Source organism: Leuciscus leuciscus, assembly GCF_965113295.1.
Source record: "Leuciscus leuciscus genome assembly, chromosome: 7".
Classification (NCBI taxonomy): Eukaryota; Metazoa; Chordata; class Actinopteri; order Cypriniformes; family Leuciscidae; genus Leuciscus; species Leuciscus leuciscus.
In genome coordinates this window covers 2,042,282-2,067,543 of record NC_138731.1, presented here as the reverse complement: position 1 = coordinate 2,067,543, position 25,262 = coordinate 2,042,282, and the positions used below count along the sequence as shown (strand labels likewise).

At 46.1% G+C, this 25,262-nt stretch overlaps 1 protein-coding gene across 1 annotated transcript; it reads right to left on the bottom strand.

Annotated features, from left to right (window-relative positions):
• Positions 1–2,307: 2,307 nt before the first annotated feature.
• Positions 2,308–25,177, bottom strand: LOC309502193 (claudin-10-like). The gene is made up of 5 exons (XM_082174470.1): positions 24,398–25,177; positions 24,165–24,326; positions 22,998–23,085; positions 2,931–3,026; positions 2,308–2,542 (listed from the first exon to the last, which is right to left on the bottom strand). Exons 1-5 carry the CDS (start codon positions 24,627–24,629, stop codon positions 2,362–2,364), a joined length of 759 nt encoding a protein of 252 aa, XP_082030596.1. The 5' UTR covers positions 24,630–25,177; the 3' UTR covers positions 2,308–2,361.
• Positions 25,178–25,262: the final 85 nt, after the last annotated feature.

The window sequence follows — 25,262 nt, the reverse complement described above, 5'->3', positions numbered from 1 at the left end:
GGATCAGACAAACTCCTGGTGTCACTTCAATCTCTCCGCGTGAAGTTGTGGTAAAACAGCTTGGGATGTCATCATGCGACTTCACTTGATCACTTGGATTATTGCGTCTTTGTTCTATCAGGAATCAGTGTTAAGCAGTGGACTGAACTTATGGACATCACCATGCTAAGGTACTCTTTATCCAAACTTTTACCTTGGATCTCCATGGCTGTCCAAATATCATACAAACTCTGCAGCTCCTTTGTTACCTTCATCTCGTCAGAGTCGTTCCGCTGCCGGTGCTGGAGTCACTGCATATTGGTCAAACTACAGGAACACGCTGTGTCGTAGCTCTGTCTGCCGAGGTCTCTGTCAGGGAAATCTACACTATCCAGAGGATTTCTCTCAAAGGTTTGCAGCGAATGTATACCTTAGCACTAAGTGAATTGCTCACTTCAACACAAGGTCAATAAACAATAAAACGGCACTCATCTCTGATACTATCCTCGAAAGAAAAATTTACATTCTTTATCTAGTGAAATATGGTATAAAGACAATGACTATTTTAATCTGAATATGTGTGCCCCATCTGGATATAAATACATCGACGTGCCTCGAGCTTCTGGTAAAGGTGGTGGCCTGGCTGTAATATTTGGATCTAACATATCTATTAATGTTATTGATGCTCCTAGTGTTTCATCATTTGAATGTCTGGTTTTTAAAATCAATGGTGTTTCACCTGTTCTTGTGCTGCTCATTTACCGTCCACCAAAACCAAATCCTTTATTTCTCTGAGTTTGCCGAGTTGTTGACACTTCTTAGTCCACTCTGTCCTGCTATGGTGTTGACTGGCAATATACATTTCCATAATCCAACTTGTGTTAATACTGTCTCCTTTTTGGACATTTTGGATGGTTTTGATTTTACACATCATGTCACTTTTCCGACCCATAGGTTGGGCCATACATTGGATGTGGTTTGTTCTGCTGGTGTTGGTATTCAATCTCTGGATAGTATTGACATGAGCATAAGTGACCATAGACTTATTACTTTTGACATGAATGTTATGTCTTCATGATCCATTTCTGAACGTATCATTACATTTCGGAACATCAAGCACATGGACTTCACTTTCTTTTCTACTTCTCTCTCTGGGCTTCCCATTACTACTTCTGTTGAGCACTATAATTCCATGCTATCTGCACTTCTGGACGAGTTTGCACCTGTGCGAGAACGGGTTGTTACATTTAGGAAACCCTGTCCATGGTATACTCCGGAGTTACGTTTAATGAAAGCTGCTGGAAGGCAATTAGATCGGCAGTACAAAAAATCTGGCCTGACGGTACATAGGCTTCTCTACACTAAACAACAGTCTGCTTACCATTCTGCTCTGAAAACTGCATATAAGAACTATTACTCAAGCATCATTGGTAATGCTACAACTAATTCCTTTGTTTAAGACTGTTGACAATCTTCTTAAGCCAACTAAGGCCATTGTTCACTCCTCTGTTGACCAGTGTAATAAGTCTCTTTATTATTTCACTGGTATTGAGGGCATATACAGCTCTTTAATCACTATCACCCCAGTTGAGCTAGTTGATATTCAGCCTTTAAATCCTCCGACCACTAACTTTTCGTACTTTGAAATGGTCAGTGTTGACTTCATTGTTTGTACAGTAAAGTCCATGAACTCAACTACCAGTGTTTTAGATCCGGTTCCCTGCTCAGTTATTATGAACTGCCTTGCATCAATCTGCCCTCATATGACTTCAATTGTGAATTTATCATTGAGTTCTGGAATTATTCCTGCAGAATTAAAAATAGCTGCCATTACACCAGTCCCTAAGAAGCCTGGTTGTGATGTTTCTGACTTGTCCAATTACAGGCCTATTTCAAACCTTCCATTCTTGGCTAAAGTTCTGGACTGTGTTTTTGCTATTCAGTTAAATCGTCACCTAGCACTGAACAGACTTTTTGAACCTTTTCAATCTGGTTTCAGAAAAGGTCATAGCACTGAGACAGCTCTAGTGAGTGTCGTAAATGATCTTCTTATTGTTGCAGATTCTGGTGCATGCAGTATTTTGGTCTTATTAGACCTCAGTGCTGCTTTTGACACTGGACAGGAGGCAAAATTGGCTGGGTCTTTCTGGAGTATTCAATTGGCTTCATTCTTAACATATTGCTTGGGTAATCACAAATCTGATACTGTTTTGTTTTCTTCCAGCTACGCTCCATTTTTCAGGCTGCCTTCTTGAGGGTCCAGGTGTAATAACAAACTAATAGTTGATCAGTGACTGAAACAAACTGAAAGACTTTTTACAAAGTGAATCCCACATGCAGCTGCTCAGATTTTATTGCTGGTTGTCATGTTACAGAGCTCTTTCACACAAACGTGTCTCTGGGAGGTATTTTGTCCCCTGTGACGTGTGAGATGCTGGAGACGCGAGAGCCGCTGGACCGTCCTGACGGAGCGCGGTACGCTGTAGTGTAGAGAGATTTACTAGCCGTCCGCTGGCCGTACGACGGAGAGGCTTCTGCTCTCGCTGCAAACACACTCAACATTCTGGAGGAGAGAACTGTAGATCAGACTTCACATTTGCTATACAATTATTCTGTAAGAAGTTTCAGTTGTTAACATTTGTTAACTACATATTGCATTCATTAATCTCAACATTCGCTAATACATTTTTAAGATCAAAAGTTTTATCTGTTAACGTTAATGCACTGTGAACTAAAAAAAAATTCATAATATGGATATATTGCTCATTGTTAGTGCTTGTTACAGTGAATATAAAAAGTCTACCCATCACATTTAAACAGCACACCTGCATAAGTGTTCACCCCCCTGAACTAACACTTAGTTGAAGCTTCCTTTAATTTGAACTTTATCATAAAGTATTACCAAATATTCTTAATTAGTTTTGTAAATATTAACTGAAACAATTATTTACCTTGTTGGGATGACTGTCACAGCATATAAAATAGATCCAAGAATTATTAAGAAATTTCCAACCAATCCGAGGAATATAGGAGTTCCGATGCCATACCTACACAGTACAGAGATATAATACACATGAGTAATAATGCGAGTAAACAGAATATCTGCCTATTTTGTACATCTCAGACATATCATAATCAGCACTGAATTTATTTATTTTTTATAATTTCTTCATTAGACTAGTGTAAAACAACAACAACAACAGGATATTCCTCTGAAATACAGCAGATTCAGAGTGTATGCTAAAGTATTTTAAATGTCACATGATCAATCTACACCATACCATAATGACAAAGTGTGATGGCTAAGGCCACACTGAATGAACACTTAATTTGAATAGTTCTAGTTTACTTTGAATATGACATTGATATTTTGTTTGTTCTAGAGGATTAATGGTTTTGTCTACTTATTTACTAATTATTTTGTTTCTTTAAATGTTATTTACCCAAACACATGTTGTCTTTTGGTGCTGTAAACCCCAATGAGCAACAAAGTCAATAATCATTTATTTCTAGAGTGCACGCTAGTGAGTAAATGAGACCACAACCAAGCTATGGGTTTAACATTTTATTTAAGTGTGTTTAAATGTGTACATCTTACCCGTGGTTCCACCGAGGTCCATGACTGCAGCATGGAATAAAGGCTTGGAATTAAAAGGGCGCAGCCTTTCCTGGTGTCCTTTATATACTCGGTTGGGAATTATGGGAAATGTAGTTTTTGGGATAATATGTTTTAGGGGGTTGTGTGTTAATTTGAATGTGTTTAAAAGATGTTTTGTGTGTGTAGGTTTAAGTGTATTTTCATTATGGCTTTATGATAAATGTGATTTTTATTTTGTTTATTTGAGTTTGTGTATAGATGTTCCTTCTTTTCCCTTTTAAGTTTGATGTAATTGAGAACTTGTGAGACCCCTGTAATCATAAGAATGGTTTGGTCCAGCTTGTTAAAAGGGCTTCATTTATTGTGGCTGAGTTAGTTCGGGTGAGGGATCCCTGTGAAAACATCTAAGACCCAGAACTCAGTTGTGTGCTGATGCACAATTTATCAGTCAGTGTTTTTTTTTTTTTTTTTTTTTTTTTTTTTTTTTCTTGCACAAAGTGTTGTCAATAAGTAAGTGTTGTAGTCAATAAAATTACACTTTGTTGACTCCATGAATGTCTCCTGAAAATTTAATGGAAGAACCCTTACACAAAGTAAAAACCCTCAAGTCATTCCTTGATTTGAGCAGCTCAACAATCTGTCAGTATGAACATGTGTTTACAGTGACATCATCTCCCGTGTGCTTCATCGCCCTCTGCTGGTGTGTTTTCCTATCATCACACGGCCTTCATCACGCGTGTCAGCACAGAAACACTAATGCAGATGTTCAACATCTCCCGTGTGCTTCATCGCCCTCTGCTGGTGTGTTTTGCCATCACCACACGACCTTCATCACGCGTGTCAGCACAGAAACACTAATGCAGATGTTCATCATCTCCCGTGTGCTTCATCGCCCTCTGCTGGTGTGTTTTGCCATCACCACACGGCCTTCATCACACATGTCAGCACAGAAACACTACTGCAGATGTTCATCATCTCCCGTGTGCTTCATCGCCCTCTGCTGGTGTGTTTTCCCATCACCACACGACCTTCATCACGTGTGTCAGCACAGAAACACTAATGCAGATGTTCAACATCTCCCGTGTGCTTCATCGCCCTCTGCTGGTGTGTTTTCCCATCACCACACGGCCTTCATCACGTGTGTCAGCACAGAAACACTAATGCAGATGTTCATCATCTCCCGTGTGCTTCATCGCCCTCTGCTGGTGTGTTTTGCCATCACCACACGGCCTTCATCACACATGTCAGCACAGAAACACTACTGCAGATGTTCATCATCTCCCGTGTGCTTCATCGCCCTCTGCTGGTGTGTTTTCCCATCACCACACGACCTTCATCACGTGTGTCAGCACAGAAACACTAATGCAGATGTTCAACATCTCCCGTGTGCTTCATCGCCCTCTGCTGGTGTGTTTTCCTATCATCACACGGCCTTCATCACGCGTGTCAGCACAGAAACACTAATGCAGATGTTCAACATCTCCCGTGGGCTTCATCGCCCTCTGCTGGTGTGTTTTGCCATCACCACACGACCTTCATCACGCGTGTCAGCACAGAAACACTAATGCAGATGTTCATCATCTCCCGTGTGCTTCATCGCCCTCTGCTGGTGTGTTTTCCTATCATCACACGGCCTTCATCACGCGTGTCAGCACAGAAACACTAATGCAGATGTTCAACATCTCCCGTGTGCTTCATCGCCCTCTGCTGGTGTGTTTTGCCATCACCACACGACCTTCATCACGCGTGTCAGCACAGAAACACTAATGCAGATGTTCAACATCTCCCGTGTGCTTCATCGCCCTCTGCTGGTGTGTTTTCCCATCACCACACGGCCTTCATCACGTGTGTCAGCACAGAAACACTAATGCAGATGTTCAACATCTCCCGTGTGCTTCATCGCCCTCTGCTGGTGTGTTTTCCTATCACCACACGGCCTTCATCACGTGTGTCAGCACAGAAACACTACTGCAGATGTTCATCATCTCCCGTGTGCTTCATCGCCCTCTGCTGGTGTGTTTTCCCATCACCACACGACCTTCATCACGCGTGTCAGCACAGAAACACTAATGCAGATGTTCAACATCTCCCATGTGCTTCATCGCCCTCTGCTGGTGTGTTTTCCTATCACCACATGGCCTTCATCACGTGTGTCAGCACAGAAACACTAATGCAGATGTTCATCATGAACACGTGTTCATACAGTGACATCATCTCCCGTGTGCTTCATCGCCCTCTGCTGGTGTGTTTTCCTATCACCACACGACCTTCATCACGCGTGTCAGCACAGAAACACTAACGCAGATGTTCAACATCTCCCGTGTGCTTCATCGCCCTCTGCTGGTGTGTTTTCTTATCACCACACGACCTTCATCACGTGTGTCAGCACAGAAACACTAATGCAGATGTTTATCATCTCCCGTGTGCTTCATCGCCCTCTGCTGGTGTGTTTTCTTATCACCACACAGCACAGAAACACTAATGCAGATGTTCTTCATCTCCCGTGTGCTTCATCGCCCTCTGCTGGTATGTTTTCCCATCACCACACGACCTTCATCACGTGTGTCAGCACAGAAACACTAATGCAGATGTTCAACATCTCCCGTGTGCTTCATCGCCCTCTGCTGGTGTGTTTTCCCATCACCACACGGCCTTCATCACGTGTGTCAGCACAGAAACACTAATGCAGATGTTCAACATCTCCCGTGTGCTTCATCGCCCTCTGCTGGTGTGTTTTCCTATCATCACACGGCCTTCATCACGTGTGTCAGCACAGAAACACTAATGCAGATGTTCAACATCTCCCGTGTGCTTCATCGCCCTCTGCTGGTGTGTTTTCCTATCACCACACGGCCTTCATCACGCGTGTCAGCACAGAAACACTAATGCAGATGTTCAACATCTCCCGTGTGCTTCATCGCCCTCTGCTGGTGTGTTTTCCTATCACCACATGGCCTTCATCACGTGTGTCAGCACAGAAACACTAATGCAGATGTTCATCATGAACACGTGTTCATACAGTGACATCATCTCCCGTGTGCTTCATCGCCCTCTGCTGGTGTGTTTTCCTATCACCACACGACCTTCATCACGCGTGTCAGCACAGAAACACTAATGCAGATGTTCAACATCTCCCGTGTGCTTCATCGCCCTCTGCTGGTGTGTTTTCTTATCACCACACGACCTTCATCACGCGTGTCAGCACAGAAACACTAATGCAGATGTTCATCATCTCCCGTGTGCTTAATCGCCCTCTGCTGGTGTGTTTTCCTATCACCACACGACCTTCATCACGCGTGTCAGCACAGAAACACTAATGCAGATGTTCATCATCTCCCGTGTGCTTCATCGCCCTCTGCTGGTGTGTTTTCCCATCACCACATGACCTTCATCACGTGTGTCAGCACAGAAACACTAATGCAGATGTTCAACATCTCCTGTGTGCTTCATCGCCCTCTGCTGGTGTGTTTTCCTATCACCACACGGCCTTCATCACGCGTGTCAGCACAGAAACACTAATGCAGATGTTCATCATCTCCCGTGTGCTTCATCGCCCTCTGCTGGTGTGTTTTCCCATCACCACACGGCCTTCATCACGTGTGTCAGCACAGAAACACTAATGCAGATGTTCAACATCTCCCGTGTGCTTCATCGCCCTCTGCTGGTGTGTTTTCCTATCATCACACGGCCTTCATCACGTGTGTCAGCACAGAAACACTAATGCAGATGTTCAACATCTCCCGTGTGCTTCATTGCCCTCTGCTGGTGTGTTTTCCTATCACCACACAGCCTTCATCACGCGTGTCAGCACAGAAATACTAATGCAGATGTTCATCATCTCCCGTGTGCTTCATCGCCCTCTGCTGGTGTGTTTTCCCATCACCACACGGCCTTCATCACGCGTGTCAGCACAGAAACACTAATGCAGATGTTCAACATCTCCCGTGTGCTTCATCGCCCTCTGCTGGTGTGTTTTCCCATCACCACACGGCCTTCATCACGTGTGTCAGCACAGAAACACTAATGCAGATGTTCAACATCTCCCGTGTGCTTCATCGCCCTCTGCTGGTGTGTTTTCCCATCACCACACGGCCTTCATCACGTGTGTCAGCACAGAAACACTAATGCAGATGTTCAACATCTCCCGTGTGCTTCATCGCCCTCTGCTGGTGTGTTTTCCCATCACCACACGGCCTTCATCACGTGTGTCAGCACAGAAACACTAATGCAGATGTTCATCATCTCCCGTGTGCTTCATCGCCCTCTGCTGGTGTGTTTTCCTATCATCACACGGCCTTCATCACGTGTGTCAGCACAGAAACACTAATGCAGATGTTCAACATCTCCCGTGTGCTTCATCGCCCTCTGCTGGTGTGTTTTCCTATCACCACACGACCTTCATCACGTGTGTCAGCACAGAAACACTAATGCAGATGTTCAACATCTCCCGTGTGCTTCATCGCCCTCTGCTGGTGTGTTTTCCTATCATCACACGGCCTTCATCACGTGTGTCAGCACAGAAACACTAATGCAGATGTTCAACATCTCCCGTGTGCTTCATTGCCCTCTGCTGGTGTGTTTTCCTATCATCACACGGCCTTCATCACGTGTGTCAGCACAGAAACACTAATGCAGATGTTCAACATCTCCCGTGTGCTTCATCGCCCTCTGCTGGTGTGTTTTCCTATCACCACACGGCCTTCATCACGCGTGTCAGCACAGAAATACTAATGCAGATGTTCATCATCTCCCGTGTGCTTCATCGCCCTCTGCTGGTGTGTTTTCCCATCACCACACGGCCTTCATCACGCGTGTCAGCACAGAAACACTAATGCAGATGTTCAACATCTCCCGTGTGCTTCATCGCCCTCTGCTGGTGTGTTTTCCCATCACCACACGGCCTTCATCACGTGTGTCAGCACAGAAACACTAATGCAGATGTTCAACATCTCCCGTGTGCTTCATCGCCCTCTGCTGGTGTGTTTTCCCATCACCACACGGCCTTCATCACGTGTGTCAGCACAGAAACACTAATGCAGATGTTCAACATCTCCCGTGTGCTTCATCGCCCTCTGCTGGTGTGTTTTCCCATCACCACACGGCCTTCATCACGTGTGTCAGCACAGAAACACTAATGCAGATGTTCATCATCTCCCGTGTGCTTCATCGCCCTCTGCTGGTGTGTTTTCCCATCACCACACGACCTTCATCACGCGTGTCAGCACAGAAACACTAATGCAGATGTTCAACATCTCCCGTGTGCTTCATCGCCCTCTGCTGGTGTGTTTTCCTATCATCACACGGCCTTCATCACGCGTGTCAGCACAGAAACACTAATGCAGATGTTCATCATCTCCCGTGTGCTTCATCGCCCTCTGCTGGTGTGTTTTCCCATCACCACACAGCCTTCATCACGCGTGTCAGCACAGAAACACTAATGCAGATGTTCATCATCTTCCGTGTGCTTCATCGCCCTCTGCTGGTGTGTTTTCCCATCACCACACGGCCTTCATCACGCGTGTCAGCACAAAAACACTAATGCAGATGTTCAACATCTCCCATGTGCTTTATCGCCCTCTGCTGGTGTGTTTTCCCATCACCACACGGCCTTCATCACGTGTGTCAGCACAGAAACACTAATGCAGATGTTCAACATCTCCCGTGTGCTTCATCGCCCTCTGCTGGTGTGTTTTCCCATCACCACACGGCCTTCATCACGCGTGTCAGCACAGAAACACTAATGCAGATGTTCAACATCTCCCATGTGCTTCATCGCCCTCTGCTGGTGTGTTTTCCTATCATCAATCGGCCTTCATCACGTGTGTCAGCACAGAAACACTAACGCAGATGTTCAACATCTCCCGTGTGCTTCATCGCCCTCTGCTGGTGTGTTTTCCTATCATCAATCGGCCTTCATCACGTGTGTCAGCACAGAAACACTAATGCAGATGTTCAACATCTCCCGTGTGCTTCATCGCCCTCTGCTGGTGTGTTTTCCTATCATCACACGGCCTTCATCACGTGTGTCAGCACAGAAACACTAATGCAGATGTTCAACATCTCCCGTGTGCTTCATCGCCCTCTGCTGGTATGTTTTCCCATCACCACACAGCCTTCATCACGTGTGTCAGCACAGAAACACTAATGCAGATGTTCATCATCTCCCGTGTGCTTCATCGCCCTCTGCTGGTGTGTTTTCCCATCACCACATGACCTTCATCACGTGTGTCAGCACAGAAACACTAATGCAGATGTTCAACATCTCCTGTGTGCTTCATCGCCCTCTGCTGGTGTGTTTTCCTATCACCACACGGCCTTCATCACGCGTGTCAGCACAGAAACACTAATGCAGATGTTCATCATCTCCCGTGTGCTTCATCGCCCTCTGCTGGTGTGTTTTCCCATCACCACACGGCCTTCATCACGTGTGTCAGCACAGAAACACTAATGCAGATGTTCAACATCTCCCGTGTGCTTCATCGCCCTCTGCTGGTGTGTTTTCCTATCATCACACGGCCTTCATCACGTGTGTCAGCACAGAAACACTAATGCAGATGTTCAACATCTCCCGTGTGCTTCATTGCCCTCTGCTGGTGTGTTTTCCTATCATCACACGGCCTTCATCACGTGTGTCAGCACAGAAACACTAATGCAGATGTTCAACATCTCCCGTGTGCTTCATCGCCCTCTGCTGGTGTGTTTTCCTATCACCACACAGCCTTCATCACGCGTGTCAGCACAGAAATACTAATGCAGATGTTCATCATCTCCCGTGTGCTTCATCGCCCTCTGCTGGTGTGTTTTCCCATCACCACACGGCCTTCATCACGCGTGTCAGCACAGAAACACTAATGCAGATGTTCAACATCTCCCGTGTGCTTCATCGCCCTCTGCTGGTGTGTTTTCCCATCACCACACGGCCTTCATCACGTGTGTCAGCACAGAAACACTAATGCAGATGTTCAACATCTCCCGTGTGCTTCATCGCCCTCTGCTGGTGTGTTTTCCCATCACCACACGGCCTTCATCACGTGTGTCAGCACAGAAACACTAATGCAGATGTTCAACATCTCCCGTGTGCTTCATCGCCCTCTGCTGGTGTGTTTTCCCATCACCACACGGCCTTCATCACGCGTGTCAGCACAGAAACACTAATGCAGATGTTCAACATCTCCCGTGTGCTTTATCGCCCTCTGCTGGTGTGTTTTCCCATCACCACACGGCCTTCATCACGTGTGTCAGCACAGAAACACTAATGCAGATGTTCAACATCTCCCGTGTGCTTCATCGCCCTCTGCTGGTGTGTTTTCCCATCACCACACGGCCTTCATCACGCGTGTCAGCACAGAAACACTAATGCAGATGTTCAACATCTCCCGTGTGCTTCATCACCCTCTGCTGGTGTGTTTTCCCATCACCACACGGCCTTCATCACGTGTGTCAGCACAGAAACACTAATGCAGATGTTCAACATCTCCCGTGTGCTTCATCGCCCTCTGCTGGTGTGTTTTCCCATCACCACACGACCTTCATCACGCGTGTCAGCACAGAAACACTAATGCAGATGTTCATCATCTCCCGTGTGCTTCATCGCCCTCTGCTGGTGTGTTTTCCTATCACCACACGGCCTTCATCACGTGTGTCAGCACAGAAACACTAATGCAGATGTTCAACATCTCCCGTGTGCTTCATCGCCCTCTGCTGGTGTGTTTTCCTATCATCACACGGCCTTCATCACGTGTGTCAGCACAGAAACACTAATGCAGATGTTCAACATCTCCCGTGTGCTTCATCGCCCTCTGCTGGTGTGTTTTCCTATCATCAATCGGCCTTCATCACGTGTGTCAGCACAGAAACACTAATGCAGATGTTCAACATCTCCCGTGTGCTTCATCGCCCTCTGCTGGTGTGTTTTCCTATCACCACACGGCCTTCATCACGCGTGTCAGCACAGAAACACTACTGCAGATGTTCATCATCTCCCGTGTGCTTCATCGCCCTCTGCTGGTGTGTTTTCCCATCACCACACGGCCTTCATCACGCGTGTCAGCACAGAAACACTAATGCAGATGTTCAACATCTCCCGTGTGCTTCATCGCCCTCTGCTGGTGTGTTTTCCCATCACCACACAGCCTTCATCACGTGTGTCAGCACAGAAACACTAATGCAGATGTTCATCATCTCCCGTGTGCTTCATCGCCCTCTGCTGGTGTGTTTTCCTATCACCACACGGCCTTCATCACGTGTGTCAGCACAGAAACACTAATGCAGATGTTCAACATCTCCCGTGTGCTTCATCGCCCTCTGCTGGTGTGTTTTCCCATCACCACACAGCCTTCATCACGTGTGTCAGCACAGAAACACTAATGCAGATGTTCATCATCTCCCGTGTGCTTCATCGCCCTCTGCTGGTGTGTTTTCCCATCACCACATGACCTTCATCACGTGTGTCAGCACAGAAACACTAATGCAGATGTTCAACATCTCCTGTGTGCTTCATCGCCCTCTGCTGGTGTGTTTTCCTATCACCACACGGCCTTCATCACGCGTGTCAGCACAGAAACACTAATGCAGATGTTCATCATCTCCCGTGTGCTTCATCGCCCTCTGCTGGTGTGTTTTCCCATCACCACACGGCCTTCATCACGTGTGTCAGCACAGAAACACTAATGCAGATGTTCAACATCTCCCGTGTGCTTCATCGCCCTCTGCTGGTGTGTTTTCCTATCATCACACGGCCTTCATCACGTGTGTCAGCACAGAAACACTAATGCAGATGTTCAACATCTCCCGTGTGCTTCATTGCCCTCTGCTGGTGTGTTTTCCTATCATCACACGGCCTTCATCACGTGTGTCAGCACAGAAACACTAATGCAGATGTTCAACATCTCCCGTGTGCTTCATCGCCCTCTGCTGGTGTGTTTTCCTATCACCACACAGCCTTCATCACGCGTGTCAGCACAGAAATACTAATGCAGATGTTCATCATCTCCCGTGTGCTTCATCGCCCTCTGCTGGTGTGTTTTCCCATCACCACACGGCCTTCATCACGCGTGTCAGCACAGAAACACTAATGCAGATGTTCAACATCTCCCGTGTGCTTCATCGCCCTCTGCTGGTGTGTTTTCCCATCACCACACGGCCTTCAGCACGTGTGTCAGCACAGAAACACTAATGCAGATGTTCAACATCTCCCGTGTGCTTCATCGCCCTCTGCTGGTGTGTTTTCCTATCATCACACGGCCTTCATCACGTGTGTCAGCACAGAAACACTAATGCAGATGTTCATCATCTCCCGTGTGCTTCATCGCCCTCTGCTGGTGTGTTTTCCTATCATCACACGGCCTTCATCACGCGTGTCAGCACAGAAACACTAATGCAGATGTTCATCATCTCCCGTGTGCTTCATCGCCCTCTGCTGGTGTGTTTTCCCATCACCACACGGCCTTCATCACGCGTGTCAGCACAGAAACACTAATGCAGATGTTCAACATCTCCCGTGTGCTTTATCGCCCTCTGCTGGTGTGTTTTCCCATCACCACACGGCCTTCATCACGTGTGTCAGCACAGAAACACTAATGCAGATGTTCAACATCTCCCGTGTGCTTCATCGCCCTCTGCTGGTGTGTTTTCCCATCACCACACGGCCTTCATCACGCGTGTCAGCACAGAAACACTAATGCAGATGTTCAACATCTCCCGTGTGCTTCATCACCCTCTGCTGGTGTGTTTTCCCATCACCACACGGCCTTCATCACGTGTGTCAGCACAGAAACACTAATGCAGATGTTCAACATCTCCCGTGTGCTTCATCGCCCTCTGCTGGTGTGTTTTCCCATCACCACACGACCTTCATCACGCGTGTCAGCACAGAAACACTAATGCAGATGTTCATCATCTCCCGTGTGCTTCATCGCCCTCTGCTGGTGTGTTTTCCTATCACCACACGGCCTTCATCACGTGTGTCAGCACAGAAACACTAATGCAGATGTTCAACATCTCCCGTGTGCTTCATCGCCCTCTGCTGGTGTGTTTTCCTATCATCACACGGCCTTCATCACGTGTGTCAGCACAGAAACACTAATGCAGATGTTCAACATCTCCCGTGTGCTTCATCGCCCTCTGCTGGTGTGTTTTCCTATCATCAATCGGCCTTCATCACGTGTGTCAGCACAGAAACACTAATGCAGATGTTCAACATCTCCCGTGTGCTTCATCGCCCTCTGCTGGTGTGTTTTCCTATCACCACACGGCCTTCATCACGCGTGTCAGCACAGAAACACTACTGCAGATGTTCATCATCTCCCGTGTGCTTCATCGCCCTCTGCTGGTGTGTTTTCCCATCACCACACGGCCTTCATCACGCGTGTCAGCACAGAAACACTAATGCAGATGTTCAACATCTCCCGTGTGCTTCATCGCCCTCTGCTGGTGTGTTTTCCCATCACCACACAGCCTTCATCACGTGTGTCAGCACAGAAACACTAATGCAGATGTTCATCATCTCCCGTGTGCTTCATCGCCCTCTGCTGGTGTGTTTTCCTATCACCACACGGCCTTCATCACGTGTGTCAGCACAGAAACACTAATGCAGATGTTCAACATCTCCCGTGTGCTTCATCGCCCTCTGCTGGTATGTTTTCCCATCACCACACAGCCTTCATCACGTGTGTCAGCACAGAAACACTAATGCAGATGTTCATCATCTCCCGTGTGCTTCATCGCCCTCTGCTGGTGTGTTTTCCCATCACCACATGACCTTCATCACGTGTGTCAGCACAGAAACACTAATGCAGATGTTCAACATCTCCTGTGTGCTTCATCGCCCTCTGCTGGTGTGTTTTCCTATCACCACACGGCCTTCATCACGCGTGTCAGCACAGAAACACTAATGCAGATGTTCATCATCTCCCGTGTGCTTCATCGCCCTCTGCTGGTGTGTTTTCCCATCACCACACGGCCTTCATCACGTGTGTCAGCACAGAAACACTAATGCAGATGTTCAACATCTCCCGTGTGCTTCATCGCCCTCTGCTGGTGTGTTTTCCTATCATCACACGGCCTTCATCACGTGTGTCAGCACAGAAACACTAATGCAGATGTTCAACATCTCCCGTGTGCTTCATTGCCCTCTGCTGGTGTGTTTTCCTATCATCACACGGCCTTCATCACGTGTGTCAGCACAGAAACACTAATGCAGATGTTCAACATCTCCCGTGTGCTTCATCGCCCTCTGCTGGTGTGTTTTCCTATCACCACACAGCCTTCATCACGCGTGTCAGCACAGAAATACTAATGCAGATGTTCATCATCTCCCGTGTGCTTCATCGCCCTCTGCTGGTGTGTTTTCCCATCACCACACGGCCTTCATCACGCGTGTCAGCACAGAAACACTAATGCAGATGTTCAACATCTCCCGTGTGCTTCATCGCCCTCTGCTGGTGTGTTTTCCCATCACCACACGGCCTTCATCACGTGTGTCAGCACAGAAACACTAATGCAGATGTTCAACATCTCCCGTGTGCTTCATCGCCCTCTGCTGGTGTGTTTTCCCATCACCACACGGCCTTCATCACGTGTGTCAGCACAGAAACACTAATGCAGATGTTCAACATCTCCCGTGTGCTTCATCGCCCTCTGCTGGTGTGTTTTCCCATCACCACACGGCCTTCATCACGTGTGTCAGCACAGAAACACTAATGCAGATGTTCATCATCTCCCGTGTGCTTCATCGCCCTCTGCTGGTGTGTTTTCCTATCATCACACGGCCTTCATCACGTGTGTCAGCACAGAAACACTAATGCAGATGTTCAACATCTCCCGTGTGCTTCATCGCCCTCTGCTGGTGTGTTTTCCTATCACCACACGACCTTCATCACGTGTGTCAGCACAGAAACACTAATGCAGATGTTCAACATCTCCCGTGTGCTTCATCGCCCTCTGCTGGTGTGTTTTCCTATCATCACACGGCCTTCATCACGTGTGTCAGCACAGAAACACTAATGCAGATGTTCAACATCTCCCGTGTGCTTCATTGCCCTCTGCTGGTGTGTTTTCCTATCATCACACGGCCTTCATCACGTGTGTCAGCACAGAAACACTAATGCAGATGTTCAACATCTCCCGTGTGCTTCATCGCCCTCTGCTGGTGTGTTTTCCTATCACCACACGGCCTTCATCACGCGTGTCAGCACAGAAATACTAATGCAGATGTTCATCATCTCCCGTGTGCTTCATCGCCCTCTGCTGGTGTGTTTTCCTATCACCACACGGCCTTCATCACGCGTGTCAGCACAGAAACACTACTGCAGATGTTCATCATCTCCCGTGTGCTTCATCGCCCTCTGCTGGTGTGTTTTCCCATCACCACACGGCCTTCATCACGCGTGTCAGCACAGAAACACTAATGCAGATGTTCAACATCTCCCGTGTGCTTCATCGCCCTCTGCTGGTGTGTTTTCCTATCACCACACGGCCTTCATCACGTGTGTCAGCACAGAAACACTAATGCAGATGTTCAACACCTCCTGTGTGCTTCATCGCCCTCTGCTGGTGTGTTTTCCCATCACCACACGGCCTTCATCACGCGTGTCAGCACAGAAACACTAATGCAGATGTTCATCATCTCCCGTGTGCTTCATGGCCCTCTGCTGGTGTGTTTTCCTATCACCACACGGCCTTCATCACGTGTGTCAGCACAGAAACACTAATGCAGATGTTCATCATCTCCCGTGTGCTTAATCGCCCTCTGCTGGTGTGTTTTCCTATCACCACACGACCTTCATCACGCGTGTCAGCACAGAAACACTAATGCAGATGTTCAACATCTCCCGTGTGCTTCATCGCCCTCTGCTGGTGTGTTTTCCCATCACCACACGGCCTTCAGCACGTGTGTCAGCACAGAAACACTAATGCAGATGTTCAACATCTCCCGTGTGCTTCATCGCCCTCTGCTGGTGTGTTTTCCTATCATCACACGGCCTTCATCACGTGTGTCAGCACAGAAACACTAATGCAGATGTTCATCATCTCCCGTGTGCTTCATCGCCCTCTGCTGGTGTGTTTTCCTATCATCACACGGCCTTCATCACGCGTGTCAGCACAGAAACACTAATGCAGATGTTCATCATCTCCCGTGTGCTTCATCGCCCTCTGCTGGTGTGTTTTCCCATCACCACACGGCCTTCATCACGCGTGTCAGCACAGAAACACTAATGCAGATGTTCAACATCTCCCGTGTGCTTTATCGCCCTCTGCTGGTGTGTTTTCCCATCACCACACGGCCTTCATCACGTGTGTCAGCACAGAAACACTAATGCAGATGTTCAACATCTCCCGTGTGCTTCATCGCCCTCTGCTGGTGTGTTTTCCCATCACCACACGGCCTTCATCACGCGTGTCAGCACAGAAACACTAATGCAGATGTTCAACATCTCCCGTGTGCTTCATCACCCTCTGCTGGTGTGTTTTCCCATCACCACACGGCCTTCATCACGCGTGTCAGCACAGAAACACTAATGCAGATGTTCAACATCTCCCGTGTGCTTCATCACCCTCTGCTGGTGTGTTTTCCCATCACCACACGGCCTTCATCACGTGTGTCAGCACAGAAACACTAATGCAGATGTTCAACATCTCCCGTGTGCTTCATCGCCCTCTGCTGGTGTGTTTTCCCATCACCACACGACCTTCATCACGCGTGTCAGCACAGAAACACTAATGCAGATGTTCATCATCTCCCGTGTGCTTCATCGCCCTCTGCTGGTGTGTTTTCCTATCACCACACGGCCTTCATCACGTGTGTCAGCACAGAAACACTAATGCAGATGTTCAACATCTCCCGTGTGCTTCATCGCCCTCTGCTGGTGTGTTTTCCTATCATCACACGGCCTTCATCACGTGTGTCAGCACAGAAACACTAATGCAGATGTTCAACATCTCCCGTGTGCTTCATCGCCCTCTGCTGGTGTGTTTTCCTATCATCAATCGGCCTTCATCACGTGTGTCAGCACAGAAACACTAATGCAGATGTTCAACATCTCCCGTGTGCTTCATCGCCCTCTGCTGGTGTGTTTTCCTATCACCACACGGCCTTCATCACGTGTGTCAGCACAGAAACACTAATGCAGATGTTCAACATCTCCCGTGTGCTTCATCGCCCTCTGCTGGTGTGTTTTCCTATCATCACACGGCCTTCATCACGTGTGTCAGCACAGAAACACTAATGCAGATGTTCAACATCTCCCGTGTGCTTCATCGCCCTCTGCTGGTGTGTTTTCCTATCATCAATCGGCCTTCATCACGTGTGTCAGCACAGAAACACTAATGCAGATGTTCAACATCTCCCGTGTGCTTCATCGCCCTCTGCTGGTGTGTTTTCCTATCACCACACGGCCTTCATCACGCGTGTCAGCACAGAAACACTACTGCAGATGTTCATCATCTCCCGTGTGCTTCATCGCCCTCTGCTGGTGTGTTTTCCCATCACCACACGGCCTTCATCACGCGTGTCAGCACAGAAACACTAATGCAGATGTTCAACATCTCCCGTGTGCTTCATCGCCCTCTGCTGGTGTGTTTTCCCATCACCACACAGCCTTCATCACGTGTGTCAGCACAGAAACACTAATGCAGATGTTCATCATCTCCCGTGTGCTTCATCGCCCTCTGCTGGTGTGTTTTCCTATCACCACACGGCCTTCATCACGTGTGTCAGCACAGAAACACTAATGCAGATGTTCAACATCTCCCGTGTGCTTCATCGCCCTCTGCTGGTGTGTTTTCCCATCACCACACAGCCTTCATCACGTGTGTCAGCACAGAAACACTAATGCAGATGTTCATCATCTCCCGTGTGCTTCATCGCCCTCTGCTGGTGTGTTTTCCTATCACCACACGGCCTTCATCACGTGTGTCAGCACAGAAACACTAATGCAGATGTTCAACATCTCCCGTGTGCTTCATCGCCCTCTGCTGGTGTGTTTTCCCATCACCACACGGCCTTCATCACGCGTGTCAGCACAGAAACACTAATGCAGATGTTCATCATCTCCCGTGTGCTTCATCGCCCTCTGCTGGTGTGTTTTCCTATCACCACACGGCCTTCATCACGTGTGTCAGCACAGAAACACTAATGCAGATGTTCATCATCTCCCGTGTGCTTAATCGCCCTCTGCTGGTGTGTTTTCCTATCACCACACGACCTTCATCACGCGTGTCAGCACAGAAACACTAATGCAGATGTTCAACATCTCCCGTGTGCTTCATCGCCCTCTGCTGGTGTGTTTTCCCATCACCACACGGCCTTCATCACGCGTGTCAGCACAGAAACACTAATGCAGATGTTCAACATCTCCCGTGTGCTTCATCGCCCTCTGCTGGTGTGTTTTCCTATCATCACACGGCCTTCATCACGTGTGTCAGCACAGAAACACTAATGCAGATGTTCATCATCTCCCGTGTGCTTCATCGCCCTCTGCTGGTGTGTTTTCCCATCACCACACGACCTTCATCACACATGTCAGCACAGAAACACTACTGCAGATGTTCATCATCTCCCGTGTGCTTCATCGCCCTCTGCTGGTGTGTTTTGCCATCACCACACGACCTTCATCACGCGTGTCAGCACAGAAACACTAATGCAGATGTTCAACATCTCCCGTGTGCTTCATCGCCCTCTGCTGGTGTGTTTTGCCATCACCACACGGCCTTCATCACGTGTGTCAGCACAGAAACACTAATGCAGATGTTCAACATCTCCCGTGTGCTTCATCGCCCTCTGCTGGTGTGTTTTCCCATCACCACACGGCCTTCATCACGTGTGTCAGCACAGAAACACTAATGCAGATGTTCATCATCTCCCGTGTGCTTCATCGCCCTCTGCTGGTGTGTTTTCCCATCACCACACGACCTTCATCACACATGTCAGCACAGAAACACTACTGCAGATGTTCATCATCTCCCGTGTGCTTCATCGCCCTCTGCTGGTGTGTTTTGCCATCACCACACGACCTTCATCACGCGTGTCAGCACAGAAACACTAATGCAGATGTTCAACATCTCCCGTGTGCTTCATCGCCCTCTTCTGGTGTGTTTTGCCATCACCACACGGCCTTCATCACGTGTGTCAGCACAGAAACACTAATGCAGATGTTCAACATCTCCCGTGTGCTTCATCGCCCTCTGCTGGTGTGTTTTCCTATCATCACACGGCCTTCATCACGTGTGTCAGCACAGAAACACTAATGCAGATGTTCATCATCTCCCGTGTGCTTCATCGCCCTCTGCTGGTGTGTTTTCCTATCATCACACGGCCTTCATCACGCGTGTCAGCACAGAAACACTAATGCAGATGTTCATCATCTCCCGTGTGCTTCATCGCCCTCTGCTGGTGTGTTTTCCCATCACCACACAGCCTTCATCACGCGTGTCAGCACAGAAACACTAATGCAGATGTTCATCATCTTCCGTGTGCTTCATCGCCCTCTGCTGGTGTGTTTTCCCATCACCACACAGCCTTCATCACGCGTGTCAGCACAGAAACACTAATGCAGATGTTCATCATCTTCCGTGTGCTTCATCGCCCTCTGCTGGTGTGTTTTCCCATCACCACACGGCCTTCATCACGCGTGTCAGCACAGAAACACTAATGCAGATGTTCAACATCTCCCGTGTGCTTTATCGCCCTCTGCTGGTGTGTTTTCCCATCACCACACGGCCTTCATCACGCGTGTCAGCACAGAAACACTAATGCAGATGTTCAACATCTCCCGTGTGCTTCATCGCCCTCTGCTGGTGTGTTTTCCCATCACCACACGGCCTTCATCACACGTGTCAGCACAGAAACACTAATGCAGATGTTCAACATCTCCCGTGTGCTTCATCGCCCTCTGCTGGTGTGTTTTCCTATCACCACACGGCCTTCATCACGTGTGTCAGCACAGAAACACTAATGCAGATGTTCAACATCTCCCGTGTGCTTCATCGCCCTCTGCTGGTGTGTTTTCCTATCATCACACGACCTTCATCACGCGTGTCAGCACAGAAACACTAATGCAGACGTTTCTCATCACTGAGGGCAACTTCAAATCATACAATATCAATGGGAATGAATGCACTTCAGTTAGATTCTTACTCAGAGTTTGTAGGGGTGTATTAGAGAGTTTCTCCAGATATTTTGGAGAAAAACGTTTTATTTGGGTCCCACTTTATATGAAGTGTCTTTAACTACTATGTACGTATGTATGTATTTACACAATAAGTGCATTGTATCAAATGATTAATTTAAATGTGTTTTTACATTGTACTTAGATAAAAAAACCTGCATCTTATTATAGCTGTATATCAACTAGTTGTTTTGTACAGCTAAAAATAACTGGAAGTGTATGAAGAGACACGTTCAACTTACAAATGACTTTAATGGTTAAAATAAGGTGGATATTATCTGCAGTTTATTTTAAAAAACGTACTTTTACAGCTTGAAGTACACTACAAATGCACATCCAATACAATAAAGTGCACTTCTTTTTCACATGGGTTATTTATCTGAAACGCCAGTACTAGGGGTGTAACAATATATATCGTTTTACAATATATCGCAATACAAAAATGCATAAGTATTGTGTATAGTTCACCCAAGATGAAAATTACTGTGTGAGAAAAAATTCAAGTTTACAGATTTTCAGTGTCAGTAATACATTAAACTACTATGTATGATGTTGAATATAATGTATAATATGCAATGGGGGAATATTTGTCAAGTCAAGTCAAGTCAAGTTTATTTGTATAGCGCTTTTCACAATGGGTGGGTTCTGATAATGCCAAATGTCTGATGTAACCAGTAAAAAGTGTCCTACATTACTTTAGATATATATAGCCAGTGACAGAGTGCAGTATATTCATCTAAAATAACTCTATAACTTCAGAATCATGAATATTGTTATTCTGGTGTCTCTATTATCCTGTGCTTTAGGTTTCCAGCACTAAGTCCAAGCCTATCCATTTACACTCCAGTGTTGCCAACTATTTTCAAAGGAAAGTAGCTAACGCCTCCCCTAAAAGTCGCTAAATGTCGCTAGATGACGTCATACATCAATTAGCATATTCATGACGTCATCACGGCGTACTTGCGTTCTGCCTGCCTAATGTTTTTTCTCGTTAAAATCATGCTCACATACTGTATTTTAATATAACATAACATAACATAATATAATATAATATAATATAATATAATATAATATAATATAGCCGAATGTCCAATAAAGCTGAACATTCTCATTTACTATATTTTTTTGTCAGACAATAGAACGAGTAGCTATTGAATGACTATTTTTTATATGTGTAAAATTATCTGAATTGAGAGAGTTCGGGAACTGGGTGAACTGTGATAGTGAGTATTACAAGTGATAAGCATAAGTAATAAAATAAAATGGTCAAACTAAATTCTTTAAATATAAAACAAAAGATAAGTGATAAGTCCGTGGAAACAACACTGCTCATTCACGTCTGTTCCGTGCTGCTGCGCAGAGAGAGGTGTGTGACGGCAAGGAGAACGCAAACCTCGCGCTCGCAGGGCTGTGCTGGCAACATTTGGAGGTTACTGAGGTTTGTCCAAAAAGTAGCTAGATTTGTCGCTAGTCGCTTTTTTGAAAAAATTTCGCTAAAGGGGTCTGAAAAGTCGCTAAAAATAGCGACAAAGGCGTTAAGTTGGCAACACTGTTACACTCACAATGTAATATCAAATTTAGCATTTTAATCAACAGTATATATTTCTTTCAACATTTTACCATATGTCTATCGCAATAATATCGTATCGTGAGTTCAGTATTTAATCATGACATGAGGGTCTCGTTACACCCAGTTCTCAGTATTTCAGTTGTGCAGTTGTCCTGAATCTCGTTATGTTCTCGGTTAGGTTTCGATGTTCCTGGTTCCTGTTTATTTCCTAGTCTTTGACCTATTGTGTGTCCACCTGCCCCATGTTAATTCATTTAGTCTGTGTATATATACTCCGTTCAGTTCAGTTCCTTGTCCGTCCTTATGTCTATTGGTCTATTGTCAAGTCAAGTCAAGTCAAGTTTATTTGTATAGCACTTTTCACAATACAGATTGTATCAAAGCAGCTTCACAGTATTAAATTAAAATAATACAACAAAGTTTGTTTCAAGAGGAATTTATTGATTGATAAAATTAAATGAAATATCCCCAAAATATCCCCATTGCTCCTGAGTGATTCCTCAAATGTTAATCTTCTTTTTTTTTTTTTTTGTAAATATACATTTTTGTGTACATAAGTTTGCTGTAACTAGACCCTGCTGTAACCGACACAAGCTGTCGCGTGTGCTACAGCTCAATGGAAACATCCCAGTTTGGATCATTAATGTTGACGTATGGCATTGCCTTTTCTTGGAGTATCATGTACCTTATAATGCTTCTGTCAGCAGCCGGTGAGAAGGCAGTGCTGGCGACCCTGTTGGTGTATAAACAGTACGCCGCTAGCGCTGACACACCTGTGACGAGGAAAACAAGAGATTTCTCAGTGTATGTGTGGGTGAATGCTGGTAAAACACAACACTATCCGACACTTTGTTTTTAAAATATGTTCCAAATGAGTACATCAGTTTCATATCAAAATAGTTCCTGGTTTCTCCCAAGGGTTTTTCTCCAATCTGTCATATGATGCAGTTTTGCTTCCTTGCCACTGTCACCTTGCTTAGTTGGGGACATTTAATATTCAACAATATTATTGATCTGACTTCATTGACACCATTATATGAGAACTGAGCTGAGCTGGACGATGACAATGTTTTCTCTCTAGAGCGGCTATATATATATATTTAAATGAATTAATAACTTTTTACAACAGAAATGAACCATCACTGAACTTACTTAAAGGAATAGTTCACTTTAAAATAAAATTCTGTCATCATATACTCACCCTCATGTTGTTTTAAACCTGTATGAATTTCTTTCTTCTGCTGAACAGAAAGGAAGATATTTAGAAGAATGTCAGTAACCAGACAGTTTCTGGTCCCATTGACTTCCGTAGTATATTTTTTTCCTACTATGGAAGTCAATGGGACCCAGAAACTGCCTGGTTACTGACATTCTTCTAAATATCTTCCTTTCTGTTCAGCAGAAGAGAGAAATTCATACAGGTTTAAAACAACATGAGGGTGAGTATATGATGACAGAATTTTCATTTTAAAGTGAACTATTCCTTTAAGCTGGACTATGACGCTATTTTCTTCAAGAAACAAACTTTGTTGCATTATTTTCCTGTCTTATATTATCGAGCAGCCAATAAGTAATGGCCTAAAATCATCATAGCAACCAGCCAGAACACCCTAGCAACCACCAAAAATACCCTAGCAACCGCCTAGCAACCACCCAAAAGACCCTAGCAATAAAGGTGACTTGACTAGTTTAGGAGGAAGGAACCACACTGATATCAATGGAAGAATTTAATTATAAGCTTTAGTGCCTCACCTCACAAGTATTAAACCTGTGTATGCATAAATACAGATCAGATTCTGTGTGGGTTCATTTAGTTTGAAGGCATAAATTTTGGATAAATGGTTTTGCTCACCTCCGACAAAATGAAAAGCAGCTCCGGAGAACAGTATTTTATCCTTGTTTTCCCCACTTCCACCGATGTATGTGCAGTCCATGCCGATGAAGCAGAGCACAGCAGCGACGAACCCCAGACTCATGCCGGCCATCAGCAGCCCTCGCACACCCTGAACATACGCTATCAAGAGGCACAACAGGTCAGACACTCAATCTCTGCCAGCAACAGACCCTCCGGATCCCGAGACTTACGTGTGACGGCCCACAGCACATCATAGTCTCTGCAGTTGGTGACGGAGGACGTGTCCGTCACACAGTCCCTCCACAGGTTTGACCAGTACCAGGACGACTTGATCATCCAGCTGCCGCCTTTGCCCCCTACGAAGAAGACTCTCCAGTAGTCCATGGCCAGCGTACAGCTGACGAAGAGCCAGCCGAGGGTCGAAAGCAAGAATCCAAACACCTGGATCAGACTTTTCCTCATCGCTCTGTCTCCTGAGCACACGCTCAATCTCACTCAAACATGGCCGATTCTTCAGCGGAGGAAAGCAGTTAATGAAGGTCTGACCTTTGAGAGAGAGTCCTGAAGGGACGCATGTTGTGTTTGTACACACATCATGACGCTGGTTTACTATAAATATTGTGAGGAGTGTGTCTGGCAGAGAAATAAGACCTAATCTGTGAGACGCTTGTAAATAACTGAAATGCACATTTCTTCCTGAAACATCATCTATCTGGTGGCACAATTAATAAAATTCAGCAAATATGTGACCCAAAACCAGTCAAAAGGGTCATTTATACATCACCTGAAAGATTTATACATCACCAAAAAAATCAAAACACTGAGAAAATCCCCTTTAAAGATGTGCTTTTATGTTCGCGATTGTGCTGCATTCACTCAAATATCACACAAAAATATTGTTTTTATATATTTACGGTAGAAAATGTACAAAATATCTGTAATGGAACATGATCTTTACTTAATATCCTAATGATTTTTGGCATAAAAGAAAAATAGATAATTTTGACCCATACAATGTATTGTTGGCTATTGCCTCAGATATACCCGTGCGACCCGAGACTGGTTTTGTGGCCCAGGGTCACATATATAAAATAT

Bases quoted from the DNA above. Each gene is read 5' to 3' on its own strand.
- LOC309502193 (XM_082174470.1), bottom strand. From the start codon at position 24,629: ATGAGGAAAAGTCTGATCCAGGTGTTTGGATTCTTGCTTTCGACCCTC. The intron at 23,086-24,164 runs GTGAGCAAAACC...TCCTCGTCACAG, and splicing joins TGCTTTTCATTTTGTCGGAG to GTGTGTCAGCGCTAGCGGCG. The intron at 3,027-22,997 runs GTACATGATACT...TGTACTGTGTAG, and splicing joins GCTGACAGAAGCATTATAAG to GTATGGCATCGGAACTCCTA.